Source organism: Hipposideros armiger, unplaced genomic scaffold, assembly GCF_001890085.2.
Source record: "Hipposideros armiger isolate ML-2016 unplaced genomic scaffold, ASM189008v1 scaffold_220, whole genome shotgun sequence".
Taxonomy (NCBI): Eukaryota; Metazoa; Chordata; class Mammalia; order Chiroptera; family Hipposideridae; genus Hipposideros; species Hipposideros armiger.
In genome coordinates, this window is record NW_017731570.1 from 1834511 (window position 1) to 1847777 (window position 13267).

General features: G+C 37.9%; 1 protein-coding gene across 5 annotated transcripts in view; it reads left to right on the top strand.

Moving 5' to 3' along the window:
- The window catches only part of CCDC66 (coiled-coil domain containing 66), a 56513-nt gene that overhangs the window by 40867 nt on the left and 2379 nt on the right, over positions 1-13267 (top strand). For all 5 annotated transcript variants that reach the window (XM_019654337.1, XM_019654341.1, XM_019654339.1 and 2 more), the window contains 6 exons: positions 323-467; positions 949-1089; positions 10145-10647; positions 11251-11291; positions 12054-12295; positions 12558-12685. In XM_019654337.1, coding sequence (XP_019509882.1) covers positions 323-467; positions 949-1089; positions 10145-10647; positions 11251-11291; positions 12054-12295; positions 12558-12685 — 1200 coding nt within the window. The remainder of the gene's footprint in view (positions 1-322; positions 468-948; positions 1090-10144; positions 10648-11250; positions 11292-12053; positions 12296-12557; positions 12686-13267) is intronic.

The window sequence follows — 13267 nt, forward strand, 5'->3', positions numbered from 1 at the left end:
GCAGTGTCACTGGCCCTCATATGTGGGATCCGAACCGGGGCCCTCTGGCGTCCCAAGCCAGTTCTTAACCATCGCGCCACTCGGCCGGCCCTCGAATGTAAGAATTCTTGTATGTATAGTCTAATACAGCTGTAGAAAAATATATTAAAATGTAAGCTTCAAAAGAAAAAGAACTTTGTCCGGTTAACTGCTCTACTCCCAGTGTCTTGAATAATGCCTGGGACATAGTAGGCACTTAGAAAATTTCTACTGAGAGAGAATAGGCAAGCCTGTACATGCTTGATAATTTATTTAATAACTCTGTGCACTTCAATATTGATAGGAAATCATAACTCTCAAGACAAATGAACTGTTCCAGACGATGCAGAGAGCACAGGAGCTGGCACAGAGACTAAAACAAGAACAGAGAATCCGAGAATTGGCTCAAAAGGGACATGACACTTCTAAATTAATTAAAAATCTTGGCGGTAAGCACTTAGCTAGAATTTTATTTATAATATTTTTTAGTATGATTTTAAATAATTGACTGTTTTTAATACCTTTAACATGTCTATTAACTAGATATTTTTAAAGGAATTTTTAGACCTTGAACTAATGTAATTTTATAACACATATTCTATTTGAGAAATTGCCTTAAGAGTACAGCTAATGTTACTTTTCAATATCTTTTCACATAAATTTTGTTGTTTTGCTCACAATATGTAAAATTAATACTTTTGTACCTGTACCCATTTTTATGGAGAAATCTTATTAAGTGAACTCTCTATATTCAGTAAGGGATAAGAATGCAGGTAACTTTTTATAAGAAACTTAGGCTAGCTCTTCTAAATTTTTTTTTGTGTTCATACTGACCAATTAAAGTCTTGTGTGTATTTAATTGCTGCTACACATAATTTTATTAATATTTCTGAACTGTCATTTTATTACATAATTTATTTTTCTTGCCAGTCGATACAGTACAAGTGGATTATAATGCATCTACTAACAATACTTCAAATTCAAGACATGACTTGAATGAAATCAGTGCTAAAATGAATACATGTATCAAGTCTGTGAATTCTCCTAAGAAGGATACTGGTGTGCAAACAGGTATTTATTGAGAAATTGTGATTTTGTTTATAATTTTCTTAAAGTCACAATTGGAATTAGGATCAGTTAATTTAAAGTTTAAAAATGAAAGGAATTCAAGGTTTTTAATAAGAATTAAAAAGTAAAGGGATCCCTTGGTTTTTAATTTCTCTGTAACAGCTTTATACTGAGATATAATTCACATGGCATAAAATTAACCCTTTTAAAGGATACAGTTCAGTGTTGTTGTTTTTTTAAAGAATACAGTAAAATTTTTATATTCAGAGTTGTACAACCATCATCACAATGAATTTTAGAACATTTTTATCACTCCAAAAAGAAACCCTGTACCCATCAGCAGTCACTCTCTATTTCCTCCCTTCCCTCCAGTCCTAGGCAGCCACTAATATACATTCTGTCTCTCTAGATTTGTTTATTCCAGACATTTCAAATAATTGGAATCATACCATGGTTTGTGTCTGAATTCTTCACTGAGCGTAATGTTTTAGGGTTCATGCATGTTGAATCATGTATTAGTACTGCATTCCTTTTTATTGCTAAATATTTCATTTTATGGATATGCCATATTTTGTTTATTCCTTCATCAGTTGATAGGCGTTTGGGTTATCTGCTTTTTGGCTCTTAAGAGTATGCTGCTATGAACATTCATGTACAAGTTATTATGTAGACATACGAGTATATTTTCAGCTCTCTTGGGAGAGAAGAGTAGCATTGGTAAGTCACATAGTAACTGTGTGTTTAGCATTTCGAGGAACTACCAAACCTTTTCCCAAAGCAGCTGTACCATTTTATATTCCCACTGCAATGTATGAGGGTTCCAGTTATTCTACATCCATGTTCACAGTTACAGTTCTTGTGGTTGTATGGTAGTTTCTCATTGTGGTTTTGATTTGCATTTCCCTAGTGACTAGTGATGTTGAGCATCTTTTCATGTGCTCATTTAAAATTTTGACATAGGTAATAAGGTAATACCCATGTTGGTTATCATTATCATAGTTCGCTGTGCTTACTATGAATCCTTTTAGGCCTCCACCTGTCTGGAAAATCTTTTTTTTTTTTTTTAATAACTTACAGAAAATCTCTTAACTTTTCACTTGTTTTAGTTGAGGTATAATTGACATGTAACATTTGTTTCAGGTGTACAACATAATGATTCAATATTTGTATATATTACAAAATGATCACCCACAATAAGTCAACATTTATCACCATACAGAATTACAAAATTTCTTTTCTTGTAATGAGAACTTTTAAGATTTACCCCCTTAGCAACTTTCAAATATGCAGTACAGTACTATTAATAAAGTTGACCTTTGAACACCACAGGATTTAATTCCATGGGTCCACTTATATGTGGATTGTTTTCAGTTGACCCGTGCAGTTCAATTGACTCTCGCAGTTTAAACCCCTGTTGTTAAGGGTCAACTGTGTGGTTGGAAATCCACGAATGTGGAGGGCCAACGACAGTTATATGTGGATTTTCAACTGCATGGGAGGTCGGCACCTCTAACCTTCGTATTGTTCAAGGGTCAGTTGTGGTCACCATGCTGTGCATTACATGATTTACTTATTTTATAACTGGAAAATTGTATGTTTTGACCTCCTTCACCAATTTTGCCCACTCCCGCCACCACACCATTCTGTTCTCCTGTAGCAAGAGCTTGTTTTTTTGTTTTGTTTTAAGATTCCACATTGTGTGGTATGAGATTGTATGGTATTTGTCTTTCTCTGCCTGACTTATTTCAGTTAGCATAATGCCATCAGTGTTCATTAATGTTGATCCAATGTCAATATTTCATTTTTTGTTATTGCTGAATAATATTCCATTTTATTACGTATTCATATATATATACATACATACTATAATACATTTCCTTATTCATTTGTTGATGGACACTTAGGTTGTTTCCATGTGTTAACTATTATAAATAATGCTGTAATGAACATAGGGGTACATATATCTTTTTTAGTTAGTGTTTTTGTTTCCTTCAGGTAAATACCCAGAAGTGGAATTGCATGTGGGAGGTTCTAGTTTTAATTTTTTGAGGAACCTCCATACTGTTTTTCATAGTGGCTATACCAATTCACATTCCCATCAACAGGGCACAAGGGTTCCCTTTTCTCTATAACCTCGCCAACACTTCTTGTCTTTTTGATAATACCATTCTACCAGGTGTGAGATGATATCTCATTGTGGTTTTTAATTGCATTTCCCTGATAATTAGTGATGCTGAGCATCTTTGCATGCATCTGTTGGCCATCTTTATGTCTTATTTGGGAAAATGTCTGTTTAGACTTTTTCCCAATTTTTTTAGTTGGATATTTGTTTTTTTGCTATTGAGTTGTATGAGTTCTTTATATATTTTGGATATTAGCCCTTATATACATGACATGCAAATATTTTTTCTCATTAAGTAGGTTGCCTTTTCATTTTGTTGGTTTCCTTTCCCGTTGCAGAAACTTTTTAGTTTGATGTAGTCCTACTTGTTTACTTTTGTCACCTTTGCTTTTGATGTCACATCTAAAAAATGATTGCCATGACTGATGTCAGGGAGCTTACTGTCTATGACATCTAGGAATTTTATGGTTTCAGGTATTTATAAGCATCTTTAATCCATTTAAGAGTTAATGTTTTTGTATGGTGTAAGATAGTGGTCCATTTTCATTCCTTTGCATTTGGCTGTCAGGTTATTCCAGCACCAATCATTGAAGAAATTGCCCTTTTCCCATTGTATAATCTTTGCTCCTTTGTTGTAAATCAATTGACCATACATACATGGGTTTATTTCTGGGCTCTATTCAGTGTTGTTGATTTGTGTGTGTGTGTTTATGTCAATACCATACTGTTTGGATTACTATTGCTTTGTAATATAGTTTGAAATCAGGATGTTTGTCATCTCCCACTTTGTTCTTCTTTCTCAAGATTGCTTTGGCTATTCAGGGGCTTTTTCAGTTCCATAAAATTTAAGGATTGCTTGTTCTATTCCTGTGAAAAATGCCACTGGGATTTTGATAGGGTTTGCATTGAATCTGTAGATCACTTTGGGTAGTATGGAAATTTTAGCAATATTTATTCTTCAATCCATGAACACGAAATAGTTTTCTATTTTTTTGTGTCTTCTTGAATTTCTTTCATTAGTGTCTTACAATTTTCAGTGTACAGGTCTTTCACCTCCTTGGTTAAATTTATTCCTAGGTATTTTGTTCTTTTTGATGCAATTGTAAAAGGGATTGTTTTTTAAATTTCTCTGATAGTTTCTTATCAGTGTCTATAATTGCAACAGATTTTTGTATATTGATTTTGTATCCTGCAACTTTACTAAATTTGTTTGTTCTAACAGTTTTTTGGTGGTCTTTAGAGTTTTCTATGTATAATATGTCATCTGCGAATAGTGACAATTTTACATTTTTCTTGTCTATCTGAATGCCTTTTTTTTTCTTTTTCTTGCCTAATTGCTCTGGCTAAGACTTCCATTACGATGTTGCATAAAAGTGGGGAGAGTGGGCATCCTTGTCTTGTTCCTGATCTTAGAAAAAAGCTTTTAGCTTTTTACTACTGAATATGTTAGCTGTGGGCTTTTCATATGTGGCCTTTATTATGTTGAGGTATGTTCCTCCTGTACCCACTTTGTTGAGAGTTTTTATCATAAATGGATGTTGAATTTTGTCAAATGCTTTTTCTACATCTATTGAGATGATAATTTGGTCTTTATCCATCTTTTTATTAATGTGGTATATGAGTATCTCACTGATTGATTTTTGGGTATTGAACCATCTTTACATTCCTGGAATAAATTCCACTTGATCAGGGTGTATAATCTTTTTACTGTATTGTTGAATTTGCTTTGCTTATATTTTGTTGAGGATTTTTGCATGTATGTTCATCAGAGATATTGGCCTATAATTTTACTTTTTTGTGGCATACTTGTCTGGTTTTGTTATCAGGGTAATGCTGGCCTTGTAAAATTCGTTTGGAAGCATTCTCTCCTCTTCTGTTTTTAAAAAAAATATTGGCAATAATTCTTTGAATGTTTTGGTAGAATTCACTAGTGAAGCTATCTGGTCCTGGACTTTTGTTTGCTGGGAGGTTTTCGATTATTCATTCTCCTTACTAGTAATAGGTCTGTCTAAATTTTCTATTTCTTCAAGATCAGTCTTGGTAGGTTGTTAGTATTTAGGAATTATCCACTTCTAGGTTGTCAAATTTGTTGGTGTATAATTGTTCATAGTCTCTTATGATCATGATCCTTTGTATTTCTGTGGTATCAGTTGTAACATCTCCTCTTTCATTTCTGATTTTAATTGAGTCCTTTCTCTTGTTTTCTTGGTAAGTCTAGCTAAAGATTTGTCAATTTTGTTTATCTTTTCAAAGAACCAGTTCTTAGTTTCATTGATCTTTTTAGTCTATTTTGTTTATTTCTGCTCTGATCTTTATTTCCTTACTTCTACTAACTTTGGTCTTTATTGGTTCTTTTTCTAGTTCCTTGAGGTGTAATTTTAGGTTATTTGAAATTTTTCTTGTTTCTTGATGTAGGCATTTTTTTTTATTGGGATGAACTTCCCACTTGGCCCTGTTTTCACTGCATCCCATAATTTTTGGTATGTTGTATTTCCATTTTAATTTGTCTTGGGGTATTTTTTGAAATTCTCTTAATTTCTTCTTTGGACCCATTTGTTGTTCAGTAGTAGCATGTTGTTTAATCTCCACATATTTGCAAATTTTCCAGTTGTCTTATAATTCATTTTTGGTTTGATACCATTGTGGTTGGTAAAAGTGCTTGGCATGATTTCAATCTTCATACATTGTTTTAAGACGTTTTAATTCCAGGAATAAACAGTTCAGAGGTTTTAAATTGTGCACCATTCTTAGTAGCATGATGAACTCTTGTGCTGTCCCACCTGGGACATGAATAAAATCTTTTTCCAGTATATCCATGCTGCATACACTACCTATCTGCCCATCAGTCACTTGTAGCCATCCTGGTCATCAGTTCAACTGTTGTAGTATCACAGTGATTATATTCAACTAACCCTTATTTTACTTAATAATGGCCCCAAAGCACAAGAGTAGTGATCTCTGTGTTCATCCATCCTTCTCCTGAATTTGGAGCATCTTTATGACATTACTTTGAACACTTTATCGCGTAAATTACTATCTCCATTTCATTAATGTTTTTTTCCTGAGGTTTTTATCTTGTTCTTTCATTTTGAACATATTCCTCTATCTTGTCATTTGCTGGACTCGCTGTGTTGGTTTTTATGCATGAAATCTAACAGCCACCTCTCCCAGTCTGGAAGGGGAAAGTGTGACCTTAGGTGATGAACCTTATCATTCAACCCTATCTTAGCTCTTGGGTGTCTCTCAAATCTGTGTGATTGTCCAAGGGGCCTACTTTATTTTTTAATAGCTCCCAGTATGCCAAAACCTGTCAGTGTCCCAAAGGCTGTCAGTCAGCACCTTGGTTCAGGGCGATTGGAAATCAGACCATCAAGCAGCAGCTTTTAAAGTATACAAATCGATACAGCCCTTTGGGACTGGAAGCATTAGCCCTGTTGGCTACCAGAGCCAGGTGATCTGGAGGTGTCCCCTGGGTGGTAGTTGCAGATATCAGGGCTCCAGATGAGTGTATAATCTATCGGTGAGCTCTAGGTAGGTAGAGGGGAACACTGAGATGTTCTGTCCTATGTTCCCTGAGACCACCTCAGTAGGTAGGCCTTTAGATGTGTGCCAGACCTAAGACCTGCCCCTCAGGCAGAAGCTGCAAGACAAGCAAATAGGCTTCTTCCACAGGACAGTGTGTGTTTCAGTCTGCTGTGTGTACATTTCCCTGGGGATGGTAGCCTGCCAAGAACTGTCTCTCTAATTGTTCTAGTCTGGTGGGACCTAGAAACACAGGCCTTCCTGGCCACTAGAGCCAGGTGATCAAGTGGCATCCCCTGGGCAGCAGCTGTAGAAATTAGGGCATGAGACATAAAACTGGGACATTGGAAGCATATAAGTGCTCCCCTCTGAGAGATATTGGAGCTCTGGAGCTCAGCAGAGGGAGAGGTCAAAGATGGCACCCACCCTCCAGGTTTCAGAAAAGGATCAGTCAGCCCTTAGATGTGTGTTAAATTAGCAGCCTGCTCATCAGGCTGCAACTATTAATGATTAGCTAACAGGCCTCTTTAACAGAAAGATTGAACTCCTGGGTGTTGCCTCTTGCTGTGCTCTGGAAGAAAGCTTTCTCCATTGGTTATAGTCCTGTGGGACTTGGGAGCAAAAGCCATGTTGGCTACCGGAGCCAGGCAACATAGAGGAGCCTTCTGGTAGGGCCGCACAAATCAGAGCCCCATACAAAGGTCTAAGCTCCTTTTGGGGAAATACTAGCGAGCTGTAGCAAGGCAGAGGGGGAGCACAAAGATTGCGTCTATTGGCCTCCATTCCCTGAGAGCCCCTGTGCAGGCTCCTAGATGTGTACTAGAGTAAAAGCCTGCCCCCAAAGCCAGACCTCCTGGACAGCATCTAGGCCTCTCTCAAAATCATATAGGCTTGTTTCTGTCCGCTGTGCTTGCACTGCCCTGGAGGTGGTAGTCTGCTAAGAACTGTCTCCAATTGTTACAGCCCCCGTAGGACCCAGAAATGCAGGCCCCCATGGCCTCCAGAGCTGGGCCATTAAGGAATAGCCCTCTGGCAGTGGCTGCAAAAAAATGGGCTGTAGAAGGTTCCCTCTAGAAAATACTGTCGTTCTGGAATGGAGCAGAGGAAGAATGTGAAGATGGCACATGCCAGCTGGAATGAGGCAAAGGGGCTGCTAAAAAGAACTTTGCAACGTGAAGTGGGGTAAAGCAGTTTGCCAATGCAGCCTGCTTACTTATCTGAAATTATTCTGCTTATGAGCTCTGGGTATTTTTTGATAGCTGGCTCTTCAGCTTGAAGGATATAGTTCAGTCCCTTTCCTATGTCCAGATAAATAACAATTATGTAAATCCTCACATCAATTAAGGGAAAATGAAACTAAGTCTTTTAAGACAGTAAAATTCTGTGTATTAACACTAAGCAGCTCTAAATAAGGGATTTTAATCAGCATCCCAAAATAAAATAAGTCAAAATGGTTTATTTCGAGAGGGACTATTTCCAAATGACGTTGGTGAAGGGGCAGAGTCAGCCTGAGGTCAAGTCACAGGGAATGAGCCAGTGGACAATATATCCTGATTTCAGTCTTTTCCCTCCTTTTAATCTGCCTGTAAACCCTCTTGACAGAAGCAGAAGCCAGAGGACCCAGGAACCCCTTAATACTGTTCATTTCAGTCATCCTGCCAGGGAAGAGAAAGGTGTCAAGTGGGTCTGGAGTGGAAAAAGAAGATAGCCAGTATGAGAATGATGCGGGCCAGGCCACCTTACCAGGGATTAGTCCTGGAGCAGTTCCAGCCTGGAATAACACACCTAATAAGTATCCAAGATAAGGGAGCAATAACTGGACTTTTTTTTTTTTTTAATGTGCAACCCAGACCTCCTTTCATTAGCTAATTGTGAATTTAAAATTTTAATCGTAAGTGAAAGAAAGCCTTTGCAAGGTTGTTGCTCACCTTGTTACCCAGCTGTGCTGAGCACACCACTGAACATATGAGAGAGAAGGAAATCTCAGATGTCTTTTTTTGAATGACGAAACTTCTCCTTTTTTTAGAATGGAAAAAAATAAAAGGTTGTATGTGATTCAGGGATGGTCTGCAGGCAAAGCATAATGGTATGAGACAGGGACTTAGAAGTACATGAAATGCAACATGACTATATCAATAGCAACATTTCCCTAAAAATTTGGTTCCAAGAGGAAAGTTTTATGAGACATTTTCCCATACTTTGTTAATTTCAAACCAAGAAAACTTGACATCTCACAAGAGTTTTACATTGCTTTGATGAAAAATGTTTTGTCAGTTACCATCGATAGGAAAAATGTAAATTAGATTTTTTTCTCAGAAATAATCTTACGTATACAAGATGATATTACATATGGTGTTTGTATATTCACGTAAAAGCCAGGACAATCCTGTGGAGTTTTGTTTAAAAAAATGGTCTATATTATGTGATGCTTCAAGTGAATTACCTGAAGTTCTGATACATACTAGGGCATGAATGACCCTCGAAGGCATTATGCCAGACACAGGGGTGGAGAGGTGCAGGGAGATACAAATACTAGTTCGACTTGTTCAGTGAGGAATCTGGGGGCAGGTGAACAGTCATAGGAATGGAAAATAGAGTGGAGGTTGCTGGGATTGGGAGTGTGTGGAGATGGGAGTTTCTACTTAGTGGGTGCAGGGTTTGTTTGAGGTGATGAAAGGGTCTAGAATTGTGTGGCATTGTGGGTATGTTTGATGTCACGGAATTATACACTTAAATGGTTTAATGGAGGATTTGGAGAAATCAGAACCATGGTGCACTGTTGGTGGGAATGTAAAAATTGAGCAGCCACTATAGAAAACAGTGTGGTACTTCCTCATAAAATTAAAAATGTAAATTATCATATGACTTAGCAGTTTTACTTCTGGATAAAGCTTTACTTCTTTACCTGAAAGAACTGAAAAGTAAGATCTCTGAGATATTTGGACACCGATGTTCACAGCAGCATTATTCACAACAGCCAAAAGGTGGAAACAACCCAAGTGTCCCTTGACAGATGAATAAACAAAACGTGGTATATACATAAAATGGAATATTATTCAGCTTTAAAAAGGGAGGAAATTCTGACACATGCTACAACATGAACGAACTTTGAGGACATGCTAAGCAAAGTAAGCCAGTCACAAAAAGAAATACTGTGCGACTCCACTTGTATGAGGTACTTAGACTAGTCAAATTCATAGAAAAAGAAAGGAGAATAGTGATTGCCAGGGGCTAAGGGGAGAGATGGAGAACTGTTTAATGGGTACAGAATTTGTTTGGAAAATTAAAGAAAAATAAGTTTGGAGCGGTAACCAAATGATTGCCTTTGAAAAAATGGTTAAAGTGGTAAATTTTATGTATATTTTAACCACAATTTTAAAAAATTAATCTGAAGCTTTTTTATTTTTCTTTTAGATGACTTAAATACTAGAATATTCACCAGTGCAGAATCACATTGTGGATCAGTAATAAAGAGGGAAGTTATAAATTGTTCATCTCCCAAGATTCCTGCAGAATTTAATGAACAGTTTAACACTAAGAAAAATAAGCAAGAACTAGTAAGTCAGGATAAAGGAGCCAACTTAGAAAAAGAAAACAGTTGGTACAATGACCAGTGTAGTCATAATCAATTCACAAGAACAGAGAAACAAACAAAACATATGAAGAAATGTCCTAAAAGGCCTGACTGGAATATAAATAAGCCACTCAAAAGGTATATTCCAGCATCAGAAAAGTACCCTAAACAGCTTCAAAAGCAGAGAGAAGAAAAAAAAGTAAGAAGGCAAATGGAACTGCTTTATTTGGTAGAAAGAAATAACCCTGGACACTTCTCTCAAAGTGGAGGCACTTGCCCAGAAGTCCTTCATTCATCTCATCAAGAAACTGAGCCAAAGTTCAGGTGGCATCTAGTCAAAAAGGTAAAGCTCTTGTCTTAAAAATATATTTTAAAGCATATATTGGTGTTTCCAGATTGCAAACAGTTCCCCACATGCACGTTTTGACAAGGCTGTTCTGTCTGAACCAGGAGTTCTAGAAATTGGCTTTAGTTTATACCAGGGTTGGCAAACTGGCCCACGGCCAGATTCATCCCACTGCCTGCATTTGTCACTCATTTTATAAGAACACAGCCATGCATTCTTTTTATGGATCATCTTTGGCTGGCTTCACACAACAGCTGCTGAGTGTGGAGTAGTTGCAGCAGAAACCACTTGGCCTGCAAAGCCAAGTGTTTACTATCTGGTCCCTTATAGAAAAGTTTACACTTAAAACTTATATTGATTAATGCTATTCTTTTGAAGTACCCATTTCAAAACTTGTTTATGGTCATATACACAGGATAATGTACAAGATCAGGAATTACTGGATTGGTTCTGACTCGGGGAAAATGCAAAGTCCCTCTATCCCATTATCTGTTATCTTGTATTCAAATATTATCAATTATTTCAACATAATAACCACTAAAAGTATCTATGGGGACATGGAAATACTATTATTCCTTTCTGCATTTATCCATCTTTTAGGAAGAAGAACATTTCAAAGTTAATTCATTCAGCAAAGAAAGGTATGTTGTGGATAGATTGATTCTATAGCTACTTAGTGCTTTGTGTGTGGTACAAGAGAGATATACAATATTTGCTTAAAACACAGGTGAGGTCAAGCATGTATGTATATGAAAACAGAAACATGAAGTGTGTGGTTTACAGGTGTGGAGTGCAGGGAAAGGGTGGCTGGCACTTTGCATAGAATTTGAAGGCCCAAGTTGGACTGGACTGAGGCATTCTAAGCAGGAATGTGGGGAATGTTTTGTGTTATCTCCAGACTCAGCTACAGTTTTGATTTTCCAGGCATGTCAACAGTATCAATCCAGGACATTGTGCTTGGATTAAAAGGGGAGGGAAGAAATCACTGGTAGAGATAATGAGAAATGCAACTAACCGATGGGAGATTTAAGTGTTAGAATTTTTCTTCTGTCTTTGTGCACGAACCAGCTGGTTCAGAGTTGTCTTCAGAATGTGGCTGTAATAGCAGGCTTAGGTCAGCTGGTAAGTGCATTACTTTAAGATGAATTATTTAAGGAGAACATTAGGCTCAAATTAACCCAGAGAACATTGATCCTCAGGCTCTAGTGTAGTTTTTCCCCCCAGCAGAGTGTATGTGTCTTTATTTAGCAAGTACTGGTAAAAACCCAAATCAGTCCCGTTCTGTTTCTAAAGGTGTTACAGGTACATTTAGGATAAACTGCAATGTGATTAAAGATGTGCCTAATCTAAACACACAATTTTGCATTAAACCTTCTTTATCCGTTTGTGTTTTGAAAATATAGGTCTCTGTCACCACCAGTCCCTGCGGTGAAAAACAGAACGCAACAAACCCAGACATTAAGAGAGAGTAATTATGAAAGAGAGACTCTTATCTTAGAAGGCAGTGAAACGGGATTATCACCTAGGATTCCTGAGCCATCCCATTTTATCCCCTATGTCCGAACCGATGAGATCTATTACCTTGATCCAGATGCACCATTGACTCGGCCTCTATCCCAGGATCCTCAGTACCAAAATCTGTATGGTAGGTAAATGTAAAGATTCTCGCCTCCTAATGTAAATTCAAAATCTAAATTGGTATTCCTGTCCTTAGTTCTAGAAAGTGTCATAACAGGGCTTGCCCCAGGTTTTGGGGTCCATTACTAAATTTTTAATTGAATATATTAAATTTTGCTTGGTGCTTTCCCAGGATATAACTTTATTAATGACTCCTGAGAATACTATAGCATTAGGGCTGTATCATATTAGGAATGTATATGACTTTTGTCATTTTCACCTGGCTTTAGACTGTGACCAAGAACGACGACAGCTATTTGACTCTGACTATGTCAGGGACCCACTTCTTAATCCTAACTTTGTGAAAAACAGGGATCGTCAGCAAGCAATCCTGAAAGGACTATCCGAGCTGAGACAGGTATGAGCATTTTCACTAAGTGTGGATGTGACTGTTTTCTTTATATGACTGGTGGAGGGCTGTGTGTTGGAATGGTTGTTTTATTATAGAAGTGCCTAGTTGGTTACATGATTTATGTGATTTTACCACATCCCAGTTAAAAAAAAGAAATTTAGGGCCGGCCGAGTGGCGCGATGGTTAAGAACTGGCTTGGGACGCCAGAGGGCCCCGGTTCGGATCTCACATATGAGGGCCAGTGACACTGCCCTCCACAGCTAAGATGCTGAACAACAGCTCAACCTGGAGCTGGGCTGCCGTGAGTCACCAGCGATGGCGTAGGCTGCAGCCCCTGTGGCAGTGGGTTGCCATGGGCTACCGTGTGTAGCCAGCAGCCAGCGTGAGTGGCCAGCAGCCGCAGTGAGCGGCCGTCCAGAAGCTGGCGACTGATCTGCCTCGCCCGGGAAGAGCGCAGTGATGGTGCCAACTTAGGCCAGTGAAGCAACGTCCTCCACAACTAGACTGAAGAACAAAACAACAGCAACTTCTCTGTTTTCCTTCCCCCAGTTCCCCAGCACTGTTTCCAACTCCCCAATTCCCCAATAT